This window comes from Prionailurus viverrinus, chromosome E3 (genome assembly GCF_022837055.1).
Source record: "Prionailurus viverrinus isolate Anna chromosome E3, UM_Priviv_1.0, whole genome shotgun sequence".
In the NCBI taxonomy this organism is placed as follows: Eukaryota; Metazoa; Chordata; class Mammalia; order Carnivora; family Felidae; genus Prionailurus; species Prionailurus viverrinus.
The window spans coordinates 5,073,545-5,097,312 of record NC_062576.1 but is presented as its reverse complement, the minus strand read 5'-3'; the positions used below and the strand labels follow the sequence as shown (position 1 = coordinate 5,097,312).

The 23,768-nt window shown below is 59.4% G+C and overlaps 1 protein-coding gene across 1 annotated transcript; it reads right to left on the bottom strand.

Moving 5' to 3' along the window:
- Positions 1-23,082, bottom strand: GRID2IP (Grid2 interacting protein). The gene is made up of 22 exons (XM_047839195.1): positions 23,030-23,082; positions 18,770-19,018; positions 18,445-18,530; positions 15,812-15,881; positions 15,228-15,322; positions 14,731-14,914; positions 11,874-12,028; positions 10,681-10,830; positions 10,321-10,421; positions 10,028-10,145; positions 8,928-9,283; positions 8,154-8,630; positions 7,547-7,634; positions 7,008-7,061; positions 6,641-6,718; positions 5,915-6,111; positions 5,418-5,573; positions 5,193-5,279; positions 4,168-4,297; positions 3,959-4,077; positions 3,181-3,345; positions 1-2,951 (listed from the first exon to the last, which is right to left on the bottom strand). Exons 1-22 carry the CDS (start codon positions 23,080-23,082, stop codon positions 2,880-2,882), a joined length of 3,240 nt encoding a protein of 1,079 aa, XP_047695151.1. The 3' UTR covers positions 1-2,879.
- Between the last annotated feature and the right edge of the window lie 686 nt (positions 23,083-23,768).

Below are 23,768 nucleotides of genomic sequence, written 5' to 3'. Positions count from 1 at the left end.
TAAGCCAAAAACTTAAAATAAATTTTAAAAGTTTACAAATGGAGGGGGAGAATTTGTTGGCCCAGAAACTGACAAGTCCAGAAGTCTGCTTCAGGCATGGTTGGATCCAGGGACAAAAGAGTTGTATTGAGTAGTCTGCTCTCCTCTTCTTCCCTGTATTAGCTCCATACCCAGGCAGGTGTTCTCCATGTGGTGGTCCTGAGAGCCCCCTCCAGGCTTCTACCCTCTATGTATCCAACAATTCACCCAGAAAAGAGGGAGCTCCCTTTCCAAACAGTGCTAACATGAGCCTTAACTGGACTCTAAGTCAGCCAGCCAGAGTCACGGGATCATCCTTGTTCAGTCAGCACTGCTCAGGGCCTGTGAGTAGGGGAGAGATAATTTCCCAAAGGAAAAACACGGTGCTGTTCCCAGCAAAAGGGAGACTGGTTGCTAGGCAGGCACAGACCACTGCTGCCCCCTGGACCGAGTGGAGTCAGGTGACTGGGTGAGAGAGAGAAGGACGCATGCCACCTGGAGGACATAAGGAGGTGGCTACCCAGAGCTGTGCTGGGTCCAGGCAGGACCGTGGCCACTGAGGATTTAAGGAGGCTGGGATCTGTACCAAGATGTCAGGCCAAGCGGCCAGGTGGTAGACTGATTCAGAAAATGGCCCTGCTTCTCCACCTGTCCTGAATCCACACCCTCTGCAATGTGACTTAGCATCATCTCTCGTCAAGAGTGGAGCCTATTTTCCCTCTCCAGAATGTGGGCTGGCCTTTGTCACTTGACATAGACCGTGGGGTGGTGGGGTGGCAGTTCTGAGCTTAGGCCTCAAGGGGCCTTCTGTGACTCTGGTTCCCTTGGACCCCTGCCTCCACCACGTGAACGGTCCTGGCTATTTAGCTGGGGGATGAGAGGCCATGCGAAGCCATCCCAGCTGTCCCAGCCACAGCCCCAGACACAGGAGAGAGCCCTGCATGGCTAGTAAAGCTGTCTAGCTGACTCACAGATGACTGTCCACACATGAGTGAGTCCACTGAGCCCAGCTCAGGTCAGAACTGCCCAGGTGACCCGCAGACTCATGAGCAGTAGATGGCTGCTGTTTTAAGCCACTGAGATTTGGGACTGTCTGTTACACGGCATTGTGTGGCAAAGTAGGTTCCTGATACAAGGCATTTAGAGAGAAAACAGAGCTAGTGCTTGGCTTGCCAACCCGTGCCCCCCGGCACGGGGCTGGATTTACTTTGGGGATCACGTCTGCTTACAGCCTGGTGGAGTCTATTGTGTCTGTGGATCTCACACAGGGATTTTAACTGTCTGACATGTTTCTCAGAGACATGGGCCTTGGTAATTCCTGAAATTATCTAGCTTGAGCTGCTGGGGACCAATGTGCACCACTAGCCACATCCGAACCTCTCTCCCTACCCCCGCTGAATTGCACGCTTCGATTTAGCCATTTTTACACGGTGGCTGTGCGTGGAGAACAAGCACAGACATACATGGCTTCAAAGAGCAGTCTGTGGGAGACTGGGAAGAACGGAATGGGTCCCAAATCCCATCCGAGAGCAGCATTAGCCATTTGGTTGTAGGCAGAGAAAAAGAATCCAAGAGACAGGTTTAAAGTGCATTTCGGACTTCTCTGGAAGAAAGTTAAGGAAAGAGGAATCTGCCTGATGCCGGAAATTGCCCACTGGAGCAAGGAAAGGATGAAAGAAGTTAACACATCTTCCCCACCCACAGCATCCCTGTCCCTAGGATCCAGGTAACTGTCTCCTCTCCTCCCATCCTCACGAGGGCCTCCAGGCACATACGGGAAACAGCCTCTGGGGGCCCCAGCATGTCCCATTGTGTCGTCCACCGCTACACCTGCTCTGCTCATGTGACCTCTTCCAGGGAACGTCACTGCCACCCAGCCAGGCAATCGGCCACCAAATCCTGCTCACCAGAACCGCAACATCTCTCTGTCCTCCCCGCTCCCACCTTGGCCACGCCGTCCCATTCTCAGACGCCCCACTTCAAACTCGCCACTTCCAAACTGGACTTAAATTTGTCTGTAGGATAAAAACCCTCAATTCTACCATCTGACGAGGCGTGCCTTCCTACCCCAGTTCTCCCCCTTATCCCTGCCCAGCATCTCTCCTGCCTGCCCTGCTGGGCTGCAGTCAACTGCAGTTTTTCCAGTTTCCGAGACCCAGGCTCCCAGGTCCCTGCACCTGGGTGTGTCTTTCCTCCCTGCCTTCTTCCAAGCGGTCCCAGGAGGCCGGGGCTGGGTGAGGGACCACAGGCCTATCGTGCCCATTGGCATGGCATGTTCAAGGGCATCTGTCACCTTCTCTGGGGTCCAGGGTGTGTGTTTTGCAAGGGTGTCCCTTCAGCCCACTGGGAGCAGACTTGGAAAGAAGGTTCCGACGTCCTCGCTTGGGGCAGAGTGTGCTCTGGCCGAGCTCTGAGGGGCAGATGGCAGACACTGCCCCAGACTGGGGGCCACCTCACAATCCACTTGCTGGTCACGGCCCCCACCCCCACCCACAAACCCTTCCCCGGGACCAGACCAGAGTCCTGAGGGTGCGTACAGCCAGCGGCTGCTTTGAAGGCCCCTCGGAGCCAGGAGGGGCAAAGCCAGGCCCCCCATTATGAGCACGCCTGCAGGCAGCCGTGGTTCATGCTCCTCGGGGAGTTGGCGCCTCCGCTCTGCCCCATGTCCCAGTGCTTGTTTGGAGCGGGGGCCGAGGCCCACAGAGGGAAGCCTGGATGACCCTGAACCTTCCCGGTACCCAGAGCCCGACAGCTGAGGTAGCTGGAGATGCGGGGAGGCCGGGCCCCACCTCCCGCACCCAGGCCACTCAGGGCTGCTCCAGGCCACTGGGCTGGGCCTTGGGCAAGATGAGCTCCGGAGGTCACCAGGCCAGGGGCGAAACCATCCCTGAGCTGCGTGGGCCGTCCCCAGCTTCCAAGTCACTGAGTGCTCGCTGGGGAGGAAGGGGCACATGGGGAGGGGCTGGTCAGTAGTCCAGGGACCCTTGACTCCCCGCCCTGCCTCATCTCCCCACCCAGGGAGCCAGGGAAGGGACCTATTGGCCCCATGGGGGTCCTGTCACATTTGCGGGGGGCCCTTTCCCAATCTGGGCTTCATGGAGGCCTCATTTGACCTCCAGAGGGACTTCTAAGAGGCCTCTTCGGCCTCTCACCACAGCTCACCTCAAACTTGCTCATGAACTCTGCAAAGATGCCGAAGAAGGCCTCAGAGGTGGTGGCTTTGGAATCCTCGCCGAAGAAGGCCAGCGCCCTGCCCAGCTCCTCGGTGGCCTCCCGCTGCAGTGCGTCCAGGGCCCGCAGCACCGGCTGGGCCGTCTCTAGGAAGGACTGATTGCCCCGTTAAGGAAACTGCCAGGCATCCTCAGGTTCTCGGGCAGTGACCCCAGCCTGAGCCTAGCTGCCACGTGCCCTGTGCTCAGCCAGGAGCCATGCTTGTTCGGGGGGCTCCAGTCCCTTTGCACACTGCCCTCTCAGCTGGCCACGAAGCCCACCACAGCCAGTCAGCCTCGTGGCCTTCCGCTTGTCTTCTCTGTAGGGTAGCCCTGTCTCCCCTGTGGGCTCTTCTCAGATGCCGTGACCCCTTCCTCCCCAAACACCCACTGATAGTATCTCCCTGTCCCTCTCTAGGCTTTGATCTCTCTCTCTCTCTCTTTTTTTTTTTTCTGTAGCATTTGCCGCTATCTGTACTCTGTGGCAATGTCCCCCTCTCCTGACTGCCTGTGACTTAAATCTGGGCTCTATGGCCCAGAAAGACAGATGGGGCGAGGCAGTGGCTTTTGGGCAGTCAAAAGAACTCCTCTTCAGTTATACAGACTTGGTGTAAATCTTGGATTCTAAATCACCAGGATGGACCCTCTGCCAGGACCCCCGGATCCCAGTGGCCACTGGGGCTACAGACAGCTCCCCATCCCAGTGCTGGGACCGGCTGCTCAGAGGATACTGTCATGACCACAGCAAACTTGTCCTCACTGGAGGGGGGCGTGCTCTGGCAAGCAGCCTGTATCTCACTGATGGTGCCATGGAGGTCAGCTAGGTCACTGGTCAGGGCCCGTTGATTCACTGTAGGGAAGGGAACAGAGCCTCACGAGCACCGGCCTCCCAGCCCAGGACAGTGGCGCCTCTGCTTCCCCACCCATGCACTCAGCCTACCTTTGGCAGCCAGGGGCACAGTGGGCAGGTCCTGAGCAAAGCCGAGGAGTTCTGGGAAGTGCTGGCTCAGCGATTTGGCAAGAATGTGCAGGAAGGTAGATTTCCCATCCACAGTCTTCGTGGAGTTCAGCTGCAAGTGATGCCCAGCAGACATACTCTTCAAGGACCCCATCAGACACCTGATCACACAGGGCTGGGTACCCTTGGCCCCACGTCTCCCGGGCTGTGGCAGCAATTCCTGGCCCTTGACACCCAGCTACTCCAAAGTTGCCAGTATTTCTTCCTCTGACGCTCTGCTCGGATGCCCACAGGCCTCCTCAGGAGTTTGGAGGTTCCCTGGCCCAGATCTTTGAGACATCCTTCCAGCCCCCCAGGAACCAGGCCCACAGCCATCGGCTAGAGAAGGCCACCAGGTTTTCTGTCCTTGGCAGTGAGGCCTTGTCAGCAAATATAACCCCAGATTTTCTGACCCCTGGGTGACGGTGGCGGGACACCATTCACATGTCTTCCTTCTTGTGATTTTCTGGAACCATATGTGGCCCTCCTGGGCTTCAGACATCCTAAAACGTTCATATCTACAAATGGTGTTTTTCTTCTTCTCTTTTAAAACAGTCAAAGGTACCATGGGGAAAGGTCCCAGAAACAGTGGGAAGACCAGGTATTCAAGCTGTCCTTTCTCAGATCCTAGATCTTACAGGCGTAGGACGGCCTGACAGTGGTGGTGGTATTAAGGACACAGAAGCTACCAGGTGAGATTCTCTCCTTCCTCTTGGAGTCTTCCCTCCCTGTCCCCCCACCCTCCATTTGTCCAGATCCCGAGGCTTGGCTTGGAAATGGTCCCCCACCCATCCTCTACTGCAATTACATTCTGGCCTGCTGGCAGCCAGCTTTTCCTCCTGGGAGAAGGGCGCTCCTTGGCCATGACATTCTCTCCTCCCCTCTGCCACCACTTGGGTTGGGCCTGGCCTCCCCAGCCTCCATACGGTAGGGCAAGCTCATACATTACTGCCAACTGGTCCCCTCACCTCCGTCAGGAAGTTGATCTTGAAGCCTGTGGTCTTGTTAGTTTTGGGCTGTCCGTCGTTGAGATAGTTGCCCATGGCCAACACAAACTGTGGAAAGAAAGGTGGGCAGGTCCTGCCCAGGTGCTCACCCCGCACCCCAGACCACTATCAGGATGGGCCTCCAGACTGGAAGCCCCAAGGGGCAGACAAGCAGGTGGAGTGATCGGAGAGTGGGTGCGCCCTGACCTCCAGGATCTTGGCGAGCTTCCGGCTGTTCTTGAGCTCAAGGGAGGCTTGGCGCAAGCACTCCAGGCTGCCCCGGATCTCTTCTGTCTTCTCCTGTAGGGTGGCCTGGAAGTGGAGACTGCGCAAGCGGGTTTTGTATTCCGGAACCGACAGCATCTGTCCCGAAGTCAACGCCAGGATTGCACCCATCCCACCAGGGGCCCCACCGCCCCACCGCAGCCTGGGGTGGGGGTCAGCGGGCTGCCCGGCATTCCCCTCAAGAAAAATAAGCACAATCCCAAAATGAGCACACAAAAATAAGCACAATCCCATCTACCTTGAACCCCGGGTGGGAACTGGCCATTAAAGGTGTAAAACTGGGACTCAGAGGCGCGAGCGCCGTGGCGGTAGGGGAGCGGGACCCACGCAGCCCCGGTCACAGCGAGAGCCCCGATGGAGGCGGCCGAGGCCGCCGGGCAGCACCCCCCGACCCCGGGCGGCGGTCACGGCCGCAGCACCTGCAGGACGAACTGATCGGGCTCGCTGAGGCGGCCGGGCGCCTCGCGGAAGGCCTGGTAGCGCTGCTCCTCGTCGGCGTCGGGCGCGAAGAGCAGCAGCTGCGCCAGGTGCGCGGGCTCCAGGCGCCGGGGCTCCATGCTCATGAGCACCTGCCGCAGCTCCGCGGGGCTCAGCTTCAGGTGCGCCAGCAGGATGGCTGCGGGCCGGGCCGCGAGCGTGAGCCGGGGGCGGGGCCGGGCGGAGGGTGGGCGGGGCGCCTAAGTTCCCCGGGGCTACCGGGGGGAGCCTGGGCGGGGCAAGGAACTGGGCGGGGCAGGAGCCGGCCCGGAGAGGCAGAGGGTTCTTCCCAAGGCCGAATAAAGGCGAGGACACGGTTCTCGAAGACTTAGACCTAGATTCGGGTGGGGTCTGTGGGCGTGGTGCCAAAATGAGGGAGGAGACCCCGTGAGGGAGAGTAGAGGATGCGGCTGGAGGCGGGGCCATAACCCGGAAGCCGAGGCCTGTAGAGGTGGGGCCAACGAGGGGGCGGGGCCAATGAGAGTGGAGCCCAGCGCGGCACCTGCGCCGGGGTGGGTTCCTTGACCTAGGAGGGGGCCTTCACCCAGCCGGTGTCGGACCCCCACGGACTAATGTGTCATCCACCCCCGCGGATCCAAAGCTCTGCGGCCCAGAGACGGGGCCGCCTCCTGTCCCCCATAAGCCCTGGGACTCCCCGAACCCCTCACAGGTGTTGTAGGCCTTCTTGTGAGACAGGATCTCCACCACTTCTTTCTTCCTGAAGGGTTCGGGCCCGGGCAACGGCTCTGGAAGGGAAAATGGTTTAACGGGAGGACACTAGGCTGGTGGGACGGCCCAGGAGGGGTGTGGCCACACCCAGTGGCGAGACACCCCTTGACAGGGCCGTGACTGAATCAGCTCCAGGTGTCCACAGTTCCTTCATTCCTCAGTCTCCCACTCAGGTGTAACATACTCAGCATGCGTGGTGGGTGCCCCTCCCCTCCCCACCCCTCCCCGTCCCCCCCCCCCCCCCCCCCCCCGCCGGGGCCCTTGGGACTGAGCTGCCCGAGTAAGGTGAACCAACCACCTCTTCACCTTGCAGATGCTTCCTGGATGGACAAAGGCCTTTGTCTTCCATCCTGCAACCACCTGTCACACATGATACCCCTGGCTGCCTGGAACCCCACCCAACAATCCTATAGGGAGATACCCAGAGAGGGGAGAGGGGACAGAGAGACTAGAAGGGACATCTAGTCTCCTAGATATGGATGCCTCCTGGTCACCTGATTCTGGCTCTGTGACTTTAAGCATGTTATCTAGCCTCTCTGTGCTTCTTTATCAAGAAGCCAGGGTTGTCACAGTCCCTGTCTCATAGGGTCATCACGGGATTGATTTAGAAACAAGGGTGTCTGGCATTTGGGAAGCATGCAATAAATGCCAGCTATTACGGTCATCTCTACTTTGAGACAGGAGAACTGAGGCTCTGCGAAGTTAAATAACTCAGGGACACAGTAAGCAAATGGCAGTCGGTGCAGGTCTCTGGGACTCTAAGCCCCGGGATGCCACAAAAGGCAGCAGGTGGACTTCCAGAGAGGGCTTGTGGAGGGTTCCCCCAGGGCCCTCGGGCCACTCACTAGCAGGTTTCTGGGTGCCGAAGTGGAGCTCCAGATCGAGGTATTTTACCATATCACTCAGCTTATCATAATCAGAATCTTCCCCGAGCTGCAAGGCAGAGGGCATCACAGTGAGGCCCTACCCTGGCAACCGCACTGCCACCGCCCACCCCACCCACCCTCTAAGGGCTGCCCTGGGAGCTACTGAAGGGAGAGCCCTCGTCAGGCCCTGGGGTACACGTGGGGGCCAGAGGAGACTGCGGGAGACACGAACTCGTCCAGGTTATCAGGCGGTGAGCCGCTGCCTCCTCAAGTCCATTGCATACATACACCTGCAATACTCCCCCTGCAGAAGCCAGCAAGCTGCACTGGGGCAGGCGGATGAAGGGACTGCAAAGGGGCCGCAGCCAACCGAGGGGGCTTAAGGAGGTGGCCAAGAGCTCTGGCCTTGCTTGGGGGTGTTCTTTGCAGGGGGTGCGTTCACCAGAGCTGTCCTGGGTTCACGATGCTAGGGAAACGGAAGCGGGAAATGCCAGGGGCTACAAACTGGACAGGGGCTTGTCTTCAATGCTGCTGCCCAGGCCACCTACCCCTGGTGCAGGGCACCCCCAGGCCCCAGGTCACCTACCTGACCCCAGATGGTGCCTTCCGAGTTCTCCACCTGCTCCCACCGTAGGCGCTTGACGCTCATGTGGCTGGTCTCACTTCGGCGGTGGCCCAGGCCCCGGGACAGCATGGGGGGTGCACAGGGCACCGGTGGGGGGAGGGGTGGCGGGGGCGGTGGAGGGACTGGGTGGCTGAGTTGGGTGAGGGGCTTGACCAGTGTCTGAGCAGGGCCCCGAGGACCATCGGGGGTGCGGGAGCTGGGCTTAGGGTCATGGAAGGGCAGAGGCGGCGGAGGCGGGGGGCTGAGCGGGGGTGGGGGGATGTGGTCGGAGACGGAGGAGTAGGTCAGGGAGCTGCCTTCCTCACTGCTGCTGATGCACTCGCTAGCGCTGCTCCGTTCGTTGGTCACAAAGCTGCCCTGGTCATCGTGGAAGCTCATCTGCCAGGGCGGAGCAAGGTGAGGGAGAGTGGGATAGCCTGGGGCAGGGGGTGGGATAGCCTGGGGACAAGGATAGGACAGTCTGGGAAAAGGAACGGGGTAACCCGAGATAAGGTATATGGGGTGGCCTTGAGTGGGGGGTGTCATAGCTTGAGTCAAAGGGTGGGATAGCTCAAGCCAGGGGGTGGGGTAGCCTGAGACAGATTCTGGAATGGACCGGGGCAGGGAGGGGAGTAGCCCGGGGCAGATCCCCAAGGGCAACAGGCTTCTTGCGGGAGCCCAGGGATACTGTTTCCTCTTCCAGACCCCCATGGCACACCTGGGCCCCTCGCCCTCCACACCTGCTTGCACGCTCACCTCCTCATAGTCATTCTCAGGGCTCAGGAAATCGTCCACGACAGTGACCCGGGGGCCCAGCTGCTCACTGAGCACATCCAGGAAGCGGTCAGTATCCCGGCTTCGCATGGGGCGGGAGAAGGTGAAGAGCTTCCTGCGGCTGGGTGGGCGGGCAGGGTCCGGACTTGGGGGGCTGTCGGAGCGGATGGGCCCGGGGTCTGGCTGTGGGGAGGGCGCCCTGCTGCTGTCCAGGCTGGCGTAGGGGTGAGACTCAGAGCTGCTGGGGGAGGCCAGGCCCCCTGAGCACAGTGGGTAGTAGCAGGGGGAGGGCAGGAGCCGCTCGCTGGGCCACGAGACGCTGGACAGGGTCCTGTGCCCTGGGGTGGGGGATAAGGTGTGAGGTCTCTTCAGTCAGCACCTGGGTCCCAGGTGCAGGCTGGAGGGGAGGGGCCCGGGGCAGGGTGGCTCTGTGTCCCTGGGTACCTTCCTTTCCCTCTCTGGACACAGCACAAGAAGACCCTGGATGCCCCTGCCTCCCCAGGCCCTTCCCTAAGGGAAATCAAAGGTCAGAGTAGGTGAGGGGGAACAGTACTTAGCCCCAGGACAGGCCAGACCCCAGCTCATCTTGGTCCCACCTAGGACTGACCGAACACAATTCAAAGGGGAGATGGGCCTTCTCCGGGCCCGAGACCAAGGATCATGAGGCACCTCCCGCACCCGACAGGCCCTTGGCTGACAGGAACACTGCCCCGGCGTCCTGCCTTCTGAACTGCAGAGAAACTAGCTTCTCAGTTGGGCCATTCACAGAGCAATGCATGCACTTAACAGTTAATCCAACAGCCACATGCTAACTCAGGGCTCCTTAGGGGAAAGACCTGGGCTCTTCTAAATCTATAGGAGGGGTAAGGATTGGAGGGGACCTGGGAAGACCTGCGACAACCCTAACCTTGATGGACCTTTGCCATGAAGGCCACTGAGGTTCCCCACAACTCAGTCATGGAGCCATGCAACAAAGGGGAGGCTCGAAGGATGTGCCTCAGATGGGGAAAACACCCAGACAGACAACCCAGTGGACAGAAGCGAGTGCTGCCCTCAGGAACCCCAGCCGGCTGAGCCCCTACCTGCTGCACCTGCCGGGCTGGGCACTGGCGGGGAGGCACGGGATCTGGACGTGGTCCCCACCTTCCCTTTGAAACTGCTGCTCAGTCGGGACTCGAGCTCCGCATAGACGGCTGACATCTTTGGGGAGAGGAGGCCAGGGTGAGTCCAACCCACCCTCCCCTCCCATGTGAGGCCCTCACATGGCCTCAGAGGCCAGGCCTGGGTGGTCTGGGAGGCAGGGATCTGCCCCAGCCCCAGGAGCTACCTATTCCCAGCAGCCAAGTGAACCACCAGGAGGGTGGTGAGGTCTCACCATCTTCGGATTGGGGGTCTCAGGGAGGGACGTGCCGTCGCCTGCCTGGCGCTCGCCTGGGATTAGAGGAAGAGGCATCTCGGGACAGTCACCGGGACCTGCTGGGGGAATCGGGGAGGGTGGAGTCCACCGTGGAGACATCCAGTGACCCTTCTGAGCTCTAAGGCTCAGGTTCCAGCCCAGGCCCAGTGGGCAGCCATGGAGAAAGAACTAGCAAGCCCTGCAGACCCCCGAGAGCCATGGCTCAGCCCCCCTCAACCCGTTCTCCGGGATCTCTTGTCTCACCAACCCCATTTTGCAGGTGGGAAAACGGAGCCCTGTTCCTCACACCCAGTCCCGCCTTCCCGTCCAGAGCCTCACCGCAACTGAGGCTGGCCTCCAGGCCCTGGGACCGGAGACTGCGGCGGCACATGGAGGAGGCCCTCAGGGAGCTGCGTCGCTGGGGCTCCAGCACCGGCTCGGGCTCAGGCTCAGGCTCAGGCTCCAGGTCCAGTTCGGGCTCTGGCTCTGCTGTGGGACATGAACAGGAGACGGGCCCCCTGTCCTCTCAGCCCAGGGGCCTCCCAGGAGGGGTGAAGGCAGCAGCTGTGTGCACCGATCTGTGACCCCAGGCTCTGCTTGGCAAGTGGAGAGAGATTGTACACCTACTGCTCAGCCTATGCTCCGAGCCTCTTGCTAAAACCCTCGAGCCTCTCCCAGCAAATTGTGGGTCCCCAGGACTAGGGATGGTGGGCACGCAAGGGCCAGCGCACAGGTCTGCAGGCTGTGACCTAGCAGGTGCAGAGTATGTAGAACATGGGCACAGGGTTTGGCCTAAATGATGGGAACGGCTTTATGGGCACATGGGGGACACTGTAAGAGATGGGCAGCTGTGGGAAGCTGAGGCCACACATCATCCGGCAGGCCCTAGTGTGTGTCCGTGTGCATCGAGGCGCACCAGCCAGGTGTGACCTGACTGTGTGCTCACTATCCAGCCCTGTAAACAGCAACCACACGAATTTCCTGGTCTGTGCCACATTTCTTGAGGTGCAATGCACGGCCACTGAGGTCACTCCCATGTTGTGGGTGAGAAGCCTGGGCTTCCGGGCGGACAGGCAGGGTGTCTAAAGTCTGAGATAAGACTGCAGATGTTACTTAAGGGTGAAGCTGAGGGGCACCTGGGTGGCTCAGTCGGTAAAGCGTCCGACTTTGGCTCAGGTCACGGTCTTGGGATTTGTGAGTTCGAGCCCCACGTCGGGCTCTGTGCTGACGTTCAGAGCCTGGAGCCTGTTTCGGATTCTGTGTCTCCCTCTCTCTCTGTGCCTCCCCTGCTCACGCTTTCTCTCTCTCAAAAGCAAATCAACATAAAAAAAAAAAAAGAAATAATAATAAAGAAAAGGTCAAGCTGGCAAGGCGCATCCGCGGGGCCAAGTGTGCGACCAGCCCGGGTGTGTCGGGCACGTGTCTGCATGACACAGGGGTGCATCCGTGTGTGGAAGAGGCCCAGGTAGGCTGCGATCTGAGAACAGGTGTCTGGCTCTTCGGTGGGCGGGGCAGCGGGAGAGGCTGCTTACCTGTCATGGCCGTGTAGCCCAGGAAACACGCGATTTTCTCCCGGCACAGCTCCTGCTCCTCATAAGTCAGCAGCTGGTGGATGAATTGCCAAAGAACTTGCTTGGCAGGCGTGTCCAGCACAGGGTAGACGTCCACGATGAGGGTGTCAATGTTCCTGGGGGAGGGTGCGGGAGCAAGGGCTTCATTACTCAGGGGCTCGCCATAGGGGGAGGGAGAGATGGACAAGGTGGGGGGCACTTCCAGGCCACAGAACCCTGCGGAGACAGGGAAGGGAGGAAGGCAGGCCTGGCGATCGGCCACCCTGATTCAAATCCTGGCTCTGCCACTTACCAGCCAAGTGACCTTTCTCAAGTTACTTAATTTCTCGGTGCCTCAGTTTCCTTATCTGTAAAATGGGGCTAAAAATAGCACCTATCTCATAGAGTCACTGTGAAGATGAAAACACATAGAGCGTACTGGGGAGGCTGACTCACTACATCAGGGATTGGCAAATGATGGCCCGCAGGCCAAATTCTGGACCCCCTTCTGTGTCTGTAAAGGAAGTTTTATTGGAACACAGCCATGACTCTTTGTTTATATATTGTCTACGGCTGTTTTTTTTTTATTTTTAAAAAATGTTTATTCATTTTTAAGAGACAGAGTGCGAGCACAGGAGAAGCAGAGAGGGAGACACAGAATCAGAAACAGGCTCCAGGCTCTGAGCTGTCAGCACAGGGGCCGACGCGGGGCTCAAACTCATGAGATCATGACCTGAGCTGAAATCGGGAGTCGGACGCTGAGCCAACGGAGCCACCCAGGCGCCGCTAAAATAGTAATTTAAAAACTCAAAATAAAAAGATGTCACTTTCTGGCTGAAAGACTGCAGGTATGAGTGACAGCGGTGCTCTGGGAAAATATTTGGTATTACTTAGTCAAACTGGGTACACAAGGGGCGCCTGGATGGCTCAGTCAGTTCAGCATCCGACTCTTGATTTCAGCTCAGGTCATGATCCCAGGATTGTGGGATCGAGCCCCACGTTGGGCTTTGCACTGGGAGTAGAGCCTGCTTAAGATTCTCTCTCTCTCTCTCTCTCTCTCTCTCTGTCCCTCTCCCACTCTCCCTCTCAAAATAAATAAATAATTTTTTAAAAAGTTAGGTAAGCAAATACCTTAAGAGCCAGCAATTCTGCTCTGAGACATAAATTTCAAACGAACTGTGCACAGCTCCGTGGGGAAATGTGCAGGACGGTGTTCACCAATGCTCCTGTGACGGAACACAGTGGTGGCAAGGCGGGGTCTGTCACTGGCAGGTAAACACCTCAGACACGGCTGGCGGGGGAGGTGATCTACAAGAATCTGGCTGCAGTTATAAACAATGTATTCCAGGGGCGCCTGGGTGGCGCAGTCGGTTAAGCGTCCGACTTCAGCCAGGTCACGATCTCGCGGTCCGTGAGTTCGAGCCCCGCGTCGGGCTCTGGGCTGATGGCTCGGAGCCTGGAGCCTGTTTCCGATTCTGTGTCTCCCTCTCTCTCTCTGCCCCTCCCCCGTTCATGCTCTGTCTCGCTCTGTCCCAAAAATAAATTAAAAACAAAAAAAAAACAAAAAAACCCCAATATATTCCATGTCCGCGGAACAACATGGACAGATCTAAACACAGAGCCCTTGGTGGAAGAAATTCACACACGGAATGTGCAAAGAATAGCACAATCATGATGCGGAACAAAAAGATACATCATATGTGGGGCGCCTGGCTGGCTCAGTCAGAAGAGCATGTGACTCTTGATCTTGGGGTCATGAGTTCGAGCCCCACGTTGGGTGTAGCGATTACTTAAATAAAACTTAAAAAAAAATACATCATAGGAAACAGCAATGCCTACACTTGAGGAACACATCAGACAAAAGGATGCCCGTTAAATTCATCAGACTGGTGCCTTGGCAGGGGAGGGATGTGGGAGACGGAGTGGAGCTAAAAGGCAATGAAAGGTGGAGACAAGCCCAGCATCCAGATAGACAACATGTGGTCTATCCACAAAATGGAATATTACTTGGCTACGAAGAAGGAAGGAAATAGATACCGTAGCTTGGATGGACTTGGAAAACACGATGCCGGGCGAAAGAAGCCAGACGTGAAAGCCCACATACTGTGGGCTCCTATTCATGTGGGAGTCCGGAACAGGGAAAGCCACAGAGACACTGAAGCAGATTCGTGGTTGTTTAAGGGGTGGGGGGAGGGCAGAGGAGGAGGGGGTGACAGTGAAGAGGTGTGGGGTTTCTTTCTGAGGTGACGAAAACGTTCTCGAACTGAGTGTGGTCACGGATGCACCGATGTGTGCATTAAAAATCAGTGCCTCGTACCCTTAAGTGAGTACATTGTGATGGTGTGTGAGTTATAGCTCAACAACGCTGTTTAAAACAAAAAAAACAAAAAAAAAAAAGGGCACGGACAGGTGAGGGGTTTGCACGGGCCGTGACAATGACCCTATGGACTGAAGTTACAAAAAGGAAGACACCGACCTAAGCACCCGCTCCCCCCTGCCCCATGACGGCCGGCCAGCTGGTGGCGAGCGCCCACAGGCCAAAGTCTTGTGAGCGGTCCATGACCAGTGCAGCTGGTGGTTGTTGCTTCACCTTGCAGAGGCTAAGTCACGTGGCTGGGAGGTTTAAGAGTGAGGGTTTGTTGTGGGGCACCTGGACTGCCCACCCCCCTGGGGCCCCTGGTACCAGCTGCTGCTTTCTTTGAGTTCCCCCCCCCGTCTTCCCCCCCCCCCCCAGGAGAAGGGGGTGGAGGAGACCCAGGCAGGGAGACCCCGATGGTGAGTCTGGGCAGGATTTGGGGCCCACCCAGGGCTGGTCCCGCCACCTGTCTGGTTCAGCCACCTGTGCTGGAAGAAGCTCTCAAGTGCCCGGCAGACCCCATAGCGCTCGGGAGGCGTGAGTAGGTGCTCCAGCTGCTGGCTGAAAGTCCTCCCCTGAACCCGGATGCTGGAGGGTAGGATCTCTGCCACCCACTGCAGGGAGGTGAGCGCCGAGGACGGGTTGGGGGAATCCAAAGAATCGGAGTCTGTCGGGGACCACGGGCAGGAGAGGCACAGGTGACCCAGCATCCCCAGGTTGGATGACGTGTCCCTGGCAGCTGGGGGGAGTGCCGGGCACTGGGAGCCACACCTGCTGCCAGAAGCTGGGGACAGGGATGCAGGGACAGCCCCTGGCAGGGTCCCTGAGGCTGCCCCACTGGAATCTACGGCACCACGTGGGGAGGGAAGCTGCAGGCTTAGGGGGAAAGGCAGAGTCCTGTGCAGACTCGTAAATCCCACACACGGAGCCCTGGCAGGGTGTCTGTGAGCCGTGAAACCTAGTGGTAGTGGGTGTCTCACCGCTGGCAAACGGGACAAGCCCCTCCTCCACCACCAGCGTGGGCACCGCGCCACTGCCTTGAAGCATGGACACCACCTTGTCATGGGAGCAGTTCCTGCCGAGAAGAGATGGCCCAGGAGGGCCTGACCAGGATGAGCCCTGTCCACGGCCACCCACCAGACCTCCTTGTCCTGCTGGTAGAGGCCACTCAGCATGCCCACAGCTAGGCCAGGACCAGAAGTCGGGTCCTGCTCATTCATATCCTCTGCAGGAGATACTCCAGGCCCAGGACCAGCTGGACACTTCTGGGCGCAGAGGGATTGAGCCCACGTCACCCCTAGGCCGGGCTATCCTCAAGGGCAAGACACTCATGGTCCATTTAACTGTGTCCCTTGCATGGAGCTGGGGTGTTTTCTTGTTGGAAGGATCAATGACATCCTGGCTAGTGTAGGGGGACAGATTCAAGGGTTCCCACAGGAAGAGGGGCAGACTGTGGGGACCAAGTGGTCATAGGAGATTGGGACCACGGCCTGGGTGTCCCAAGAGGCAGGAGTCTTGGAGGATGATGTGTCACCAAGCTCTGATGTCCCCAATAGCCTCTGACCTCATGTCCAGTCCATTGAGGAAGAGGATCCGGTCGCCTGACTTGAGGGAAGCATTGTCAGCCGGGCTCCCTAGAAGCGAGAAGAGAGCGAGGGCCGGTCAGCTGGGCAGGGCCGCACTCTGCGAGCCCATTTCACAGGAGCAAAACGGGAAAAGCGGCAAAGGACAGCCAAATTCAGGCCAGCAGATCCCACATTAGACCCAGTACTCCTCTGCTCTCAGCTGCTCTGAGCAGGGAGTGAGCCCCTGGGTGGGCATGGGAGGGTTTGGGGCACGGTGTGGACCACCTGTCAGCCCTGAGCTGTTGAAGCAGTGCAGAAACAAGGAAGGTCTTGGGAGCGGTATTTCTGCAGCATCTGTGCACCTGCTGAGAGCCCCGGTCCATACACCGGTCTCTGCCCCTCACGTAACAGTTCACGTGGCAGATTCCTCTGTGCCTTTGTCATCAGGAGAAAGTGCGTCTGCCTAGAGGGACGCATGCGTCTCCCTCAGGCTGTGAAACATGGTGTATTAATCATGCTTGTTTGTTTCTGTGCTTCCTGATGCTTTGGCATCTTGGGGGCAATGGTGACCTGGGAAGCACTGCCCTCCCAGGGCTAGCCAACTCCTACGTGGTAAATGACTGGCTCGGAAAAGTGTCTCTTGTACACAACGGATCCAGACCCTACAACCAATCAACCTCCTTGTCTACGGGGCTCTCACACCCCGGGCCACTGTTGCCCTGCCCTAATCACCCAGGGCCAGGCACCTCCCAAAAGGGGACAGCTCCTATGTCCCAGAGCCTGCTGAAAGCATTCAAACTCATCCTACACCTGCTTAGCTTGCTTAACCTGCTTGGCTCGATCCTTCCCTTTCCCATGTGGCCCTGTGTGGTGGTGTGGCCCTGCATGATGTGGCATGTCCCTTCCTCTTGGGAACTGTGAAGGACACGCTCTTTTTTCCAATGGTGATTATCTCCTGGTCTGTTGGTTGGCCTCACTGCACCAGGATAATAATAAAACCTGCATTTTAAACCCAAGATAGCAGTGGACTCTTACTCGGCTTTGATGGCCCTGAAGGTCAGACCAAACCCAGTACCTACCACCTGGGGAGGGGCTGGTAACTTTGCTCCTATGGATGCAGGTTTTTTTCCCTTTCTGCCTCTTTTATCAGGTGCTGCTCTAAATTTGATTTGGAAGCAAGTGGGGGAAGGGACAGATGCCTAAAGAAAACGTACTCTCATGAGGCTGTGGGGACTGTCGGGGCAGAGGGGGCAGGGGAGAAGGCTGCTCAGGAAAGACTTGCTAGGGAAGCAGAGTCCTTTCCCTGGGGCTGAAAAGGGGGAGAGGAGAGGGCGATGGTGGTGGTGAATCCAATCTGGCCCGTCTGGAAGCTTGGGCCAGCCTGGGGTAGGAGGGCCAGAGGGGTTGTGGCCGGGGAATTCAAGATCACTGGAACGGGAGTCAGGAGATCTCAGGTTCTGGTCCTTGCTTTGCCAGAGCCTCTAAAGGCCTCAGTTTCCCCTTCTGTAAAAGCTCTTACTGAAGCATTGGTTTCGCTTCCTATGACAAGGAAAACAAGGGGGAAGCCTGGACACTGGGTCGGAGAGAACAGCACATCTAGATTTTAACATGGCCCTAGGCAAAGGATCTCCGGCTGGACCACGTGGGTGGAGCAGGAAGGTGGTGGCTCAGTTGGAAGAGACAAAGAGGAGAGATTACTCTTTTCTAGAGCACCGGCCCTTGGGCCTCTTCCCTACAACACTGTGCCAACAACTTAGTAGCGCACAGATCCGAGAAGAACTGGAACGCGTCAGTCATCTGAGATCCCCGTGGCGGGAGATGCTAAGGCACTAAGGCACTTTCCTGGGCATCAGAAGATGTCCATCCCACAAATCCATGCATTGGAGGTGTGAGATGAGGAAGGGTAGACAGGACTCAGCATCAGCAGGTCCACCAGTGGGGATGTGTCACCAGGAGCAGCGTGCTCAGGTGCTGGGAGGTTATGGATGCAGGTGACCCAGCCCTGGGAGGTGGTTACCAGGAGGGAAAGTTCAGTTTAGTGCCAGGAGACATTTCTGCCCCACAGAGACCTTTCACAATGGAAGACCCCTCCCCCCCCCCCACACCCCACCTCCAGAGGGGGAAAAGGGAAAATTCCTGCACTAAGGCTCTGCCTTTTTCAAGATGCCACCATTCCAGGAGCACCCCACCACCACCACCAAAAAAAAAAGGGAGGCAGGGTGGGGGGTGGGAGGAGAGTCCAGATTGGGAGGCCTGATGCCTCTCTGAGTCTGACCCGCCCAGCAAGTGCCAAGTTCACAGTGGGCACCCAGCACAGAACACGCATGGTGTTGGGGTGCGGCCTGGGCAGGCATCAGGTGTGTGTCCTGGCTCCCCCAGTGTCTGGGACCGCGCCCTCAGCCCCCCACGTGGACGCAGGGAAGGTCTGGATGGTCACTTGGCTCAAAGGCGACCCTGAACTTGGAGGGCGTTTGCCCCAACTCAGACGGATGTATCTAGGATACTTAGAGGGCACGGGCTACCTGAGATTTGAACCTGGGGGGGGGGGGGGGTGGAAGCGAGGGGGCGGGTTACTGAGTATCGGCCTAACAGGGTCCTTCACTCCATCCAGGACAACCCGCCTACCCCTCACCAGGCAGGACAGACTCGATCCAGACAGGCCCATGGCCGCGCAGCGTGAAGCCGAAGCTCTTGTTGCCCTTGTAGACTCGGACTGTCCTGGGGAGAAAGAAGGGGGTGGAGTGGGGGGGCTGGCCGCGTGCCCCGCCCTGGGGGAGAGAGAGGCTAGGGGGCATAGGGGATAGAGATGTCCCGTGTCCCGCTGCCCTTAACCTCTCCTGCCTCGCACCCGCACCCCCCAGGTGTCCACGCCCCGACCCCGCGCGCTCTGCCCAGATCTCCACCCCGGCCCACCGACTAGGAAGCACCCGCAGCCCGTGCGCGCGCGCCCCGGGTACCTGCGCGTGCCCCCCGGGCCCGCGCGACCGCCCAGCAGCGAGGAAGCCTTGCGCGGGGGCGGCTCGTCCGGGCGGCGCGGGGCGGCGCTGGCGCGAGTGGACACCAGGAGGCGCTCCGGCCGCTCCTCGCTGCGGCTCCGGCGCAGCCGCTGCGCTCCCTGCGCCCGCCGGGCGCGGCACAGCTTGCCCAGCAGACCCTGCGACACCACCTCGTCGAAGCGCGCCCGGTGCTTCTTGGGGATGAAGATCCTGTGGGCGAGGGCCGCAGAGTCCGGGCGCGTCCCCAGACAGCGCCCCGGTCGCGGCAAGGCGCGGCCTAAAGGCTCCTTCTCGCGGGCGCCGCCCCGGGCTCTCCCGCCCCTACCCCAGGGGTAACCGGGGAATCAGTAGCCCGCGCCCCACTCTCCCCCTCGCTGCCGGGACTTGCGCCCCAACCGGCCTGCGCCACACAAGAGCCACGGCGCCCGGCTCTCGCCTGGCTCGCTCCACCGCCGGAAAGTCACATTCGGACTGTCCCCGCTACTCTGGCCTTGAGGGACCTGAGCGCCCCCAGAGCGCGTCCACGGTCCTGTTCCCTTTCCTGCCTGTGTCTTCCCGTTTCTGACCTCTTCCCTAACTCCCTCGTTTCATGCCCTTGCACCTGCCAGGCCAACCCCCAGCCCGGGATCCCCCCCTCCCCCCACCACCACCACTCATCTTCTTCTTACCTGATTCCAGGCAACTCCGCAGGAGAAAACTGAAGCCACAATCTGCCCCGGGGTCAGACTCTCCCCAGACCCTCCTTACACTCCCCGTCCTCCTGCTCGCTTCTCAGGCCAGTCCTTTCTACAGCTGCCTCCTCAGAACTTGCCAGGACTCCCACATCCAGTCCTACCTTTTACACTTTTGCCCAGGCTGTTGCCCCTGCCTGGTACCCTCTGTTTCCTAGCTACAATGGGCTCGACCCTCAGCACCCAACGCCGGCCTTCCTTCAGTTTAATCCAACATGTGACATACAGTAAGACCCTGCTACCTGTGCCGGCCAGGCACTCAGGTTCAGAGCTGACGGCACCGTGGTCCCTGCCCCCAGAGAAGCCACCTGAAAGTGGTGAGAGGCAGTGGGGAGGCTTGGATGGCCTCCCCGTGTGGGATCCACACCCTGGGCTGATTTCCTTGGTAGCTGTGGATGTCTTCTGCAAAGCTGGAAGCTCTCTGAGGGCTAGGTCTGTGGCTTGGCTGAGGGCCACAGTGACCAGTCAGGGTTTGGCACAGGGGAGGGACCCAGTGACTCAGTAAACAGGGGTCCACCAGCAGCCCAACCACACCTGCGAGTAATGGCAGCAGTTAGCACCCTGGTGGACTCCCCTGTCCATAGCACAGGATCTGGAGGCTCAGAGAAGATCTGTAACTTTCCAGGCTTACACAGCTGGCCCCCGGCACAGCTTGGACCCAAGGCTGGCCTCTGAGCCTCAGCTCTGTGGCAGGACTCTGCCGAGGGACTCCGAAGTTCTGGTTGCTAGTGAGGCCTCCCTGGCTGCATCCCAAGGCTCCCTTCCATGTTCTCTGTACCAGGAGCCAGTGCCAAGGGCATGGTGGGGAGGAGGGAGGAAGAAGGGAACAGTGGCTTTGCAGCCAGCTGGAATATAATCCCTCTGAGGTTGTCCAGTGGCCCCCACCCTGTTTCCCCCAACCTCTCTGGGTAGGATTAAGAAGACCAGGCAACCAGAATAAGCTGGCCGATAGGAAGGAAGGGATGTGGATCCTCCAGGAGGAGGGGGCATCAGGGCTGCCCGCCCCCCCCCCCCCCACCTCTGAATGTTTCAGGCGACCAGGAGGCCAAGATGAAAGGCCTACTCAACTCTTCCAGGAGCATCCTGGTCTGATGCTGTCCTTGCTCATCCACAGCGATTCCCGAAAATATAGAGCCTCGGCCTCATTCCCCAGATGGTCACTCAAGGTCTCCGGAGCCTGACACTTCCATCTGCCTGGCCTGCACATTCCCCTCACCCTCCCAGACCCACCACATGTCTCAAGCTCAAGCAGAGGGATGACAAGTGGGAAGTTGCCCACCTCCCACTTGGGGCTCCAGCCCCAGGCTCCAGAAGGCATCGGCCCCGCTCCCCCAGCCCCTAGGTCGAACCTGGGCATGGGCCAGATGACCACCCAGCTCCACCCTCCAGCAGCAATTAACAAAAAGGCCTTGCGCCCCCCGGGGTGGTAACCACAGTGAGTCACCAACTGCACAGGTGGGAAAAGATTGGTGGCCTCTTCCCTGCTTGGTGTCCTCAGGGCTAAGCCAGAGGCCAAGGCTGCCTTGTGAACCAGATGCCCTTCCTGGCTGTGTCGGCCTCCATGAGGCTCAGTCTGGCCAGGTACCCCAGCCCTGGGTCTGTTCTGAATCCACTAACCCAGGACAGCCAGGCTCATTGGGGCCTCATGGACCGCTGCCCCTCTGACTCTGCGGGTATGGCTGCCCCAGCACTCTCAGATCTCTGCTATGCCAACGGGCTTCTCTGAGACCACAGGACTCTTCCCTGGCCACACAACTTCAGTCAGTCAGTTCTGTTCTCTCTGCCTGGGGGGTCAGGTGTAAATCCATCTCCAGGTTCCTCCTAGGGGTTGCCCTAGGGTCCTCTCTCTCCACCACATTCCCTGACATGGCTCTCTGGCCAGTTCTCTCCATCTGCCCAATCGTAGGAAGGAGAGAGGGCTTTTCAGTCTCAGCCCTTGGTTTCCCCCCACCCCCATCCCGACCCCTAGAGGCGCAGGCAGGTTCCAGGCACCCAACGCGGGGAACTCGCCCCCGTGTGCCGGGTGGGTGTCCACCTCAGTGCCCCAGCCCCACCCCTTCTCAGGCCGCCCGAGGGGGGTGCGCCGCGCCCAGGGCGCACAGTTCCCGGGGGCGCGGGGCGCGGGGGGGAAACTACCGAAAGTGCCGAGAGAAGCCCTGGTCCTTCCCCATCTGGAGCCGGCGGCGGCGGCGGCAGCGGCGGCGGCGCGGCAGGTGCCGACAGGTAGGGGTGGCCGAGCCCGCGAGCGGAACGAGGGCGCCGCGACTCCACGAGCCTCTGCCGGGCGAGCGCACTCGGCCCCTCCCGAGCCGCCCGGGCCCGCGGCCCCGCTCCCGCCCCTTCTCGGGTGGCCCCGCCCCGCCCCGCCCCCACGGGGGACCCTTCCGCTAGCTCCCGGGGATCTGGGGGGCGGTTCGGGGCTGTCAACGCTGCTTCCTCTCGGCCGGCTTCTTCAGTCCCTCCCCAGGTGCCTCGCCTCCAGCCCCTCGGGCCCTGGCGCCCAGGCCCCCTGCACCTGGCTGCGGCGAGACTGAACCCCACAGTTCGGGAGAAGCTCCGACTTTCTTTTGTAGAGCACGGGAAGTCTTTCCGGAGAGGGTGGTCTTAGCGTTAGGCTTCAAGGAGTGGGTCAGCGCGGGGAAGCCCTTCTCACCTACCCCGGAGAGAAGCGCTAATCAAGAGGCTAGAGAGGGAGGCCTTGAACGCCATTGTCAGCGTCTGAGACTGAACACTGAGAACCGCGAGGAGCCAGGGGAGGGTCTGTCTCAGGATTTAAGGAGAGGCGGAGGGACCCCAGAGGTTTTGGTGCACCAGGGGAGTGGGTGAGGCTGGGAGGGGAACAGGGAAGGGTGTGGGGTGGGGTAAGTGGCTAGGTTCTAAAAACACAGAGGAAGGAGAGTACGTGAGATCTGGTGAGTGAGGGGAAGTGAGGAGGGGCGGCCAGGCTGGGGCAACTCCCAAGTGAGGCTCAGGAGGCCAGCCGGCCTCCTGTTGGGAGAGAATCGGAGGAACAGCTAAGGGGAGAAGTGGGAGTTAACAAGAAAGGCGGTCTGGACCCTTCTCTGGCTCTGGGCCTGCTACTCCCTGGGAGTCAGAGCAGGAACTGACCCCAGAGAATCCACTGCATGGTCATTTCTGGCTGATCAAGTCCTGCTCGCCCTCAGGAAACATAGACACAGGACATCTTGAGGGCTCCTTAGGGGACATCAACAGAAAGCCGTCTCCTCACCACGAGGTGGCCACTACCCAGAGAGACTGGCACTGCAGAGGCAGAAACCCCCTGGCCTATAGGTCTGTGTCAGTCACTGGGAGGAAGGAACAGCTTATGTGGTCCTGCCTAGGGGCTCCTGCAGCCGGTCACAGGGAGGCCCCTGCAGGACTGCATGGTCAGACCTGGTACTCGGTTCAGACCATGCTGCCCAGTCCACCCGCAGCCCCACGTTCCTGGCCCCAGTGAGGCCGCTGCCCTCCTGTTATCAACCAGGCCTACTTTTCTCCCCGCAGCAGCAGCAGCAGCAGCGGGAAGCCGGAGCCAGCACTCATGCGGCATCCTCCCAGGCCTTGTCCTCAGCCCTGCCAGGGACAGAAAAGCCTGAAAACCTCCAGAGTCAATACAGCTCCCTGACATCTGCAGGGCCACCGCTGTCCCATCATGAGCTGTTTCTGTTTGGCTCCAGGTGCAATGGCCCAGCATCCAGAACCAGGCCCGCCCGAAGGCCATGAAGACGGTCGGTCCACCTTGCTGTGGGCAGAGGAGGTGTGAACACAGAGCAAATGCCAGACACAGGCGCAAGTGCACACACCGCCTTGGGGCCAGGCGTCACTGTCGTCCCCTGTCCCCGTCCCTGTGTGTCCACAGCACATGCCGCCCCTCTGCCCCAGCAGCCCAGCGCACAGTGAAGGCATCAGAAGGGGATAATATCTGCACCTGGCCAGATAGCCCAAGACGACATGGTGGGGGGGTGAGGGCAGGGGTCAGCCGACAGCTGGCCTTTGCTGCGGAGCCTGCCCCACGAGAGGATGCTACTAAAGGCACATCACTCTAGGACAGCAGTTGTCAACTGGGGAGTGATTTTGCCCCCCAGGGGACATTTGGCACTGTCTGGAGACAATCTGGGCTGTCACAAAGTGACAATTGGGAGGAAAGTGTGCTACTGGCATCTAGTGGGTGGAGGCCAGAGATGCTGTAAGCATCTGACAACATACAGCACCCCCACCCCCCGCAACAG

Excerpts from the sequence above, each read along its gene's own strand:
- GRID2IP (XM_047839195.1), bottom strand. The coding sequence starts at position 23,082 with ATGAGTGCTGGCTCCGGCTTCCCGCTGCTGCTGCTGCTGCTGCGGGGA. Across the intron at positions 6,112-6,640 it reads CAAGAAGGCCTACAACACCT|CCATCCTGCTGGCGCACCTG; the intron begins GTGAGGGGTTCG and ends CCCGGCCCGCAG. Across the intron at positions 4,298-5,192 it reads AGATCAACTTCCTGACGGAG|CTGAACTCCACGAAGACTGT; the intron begins GTGAGGGGACCA and ends CATCACTTGCAG.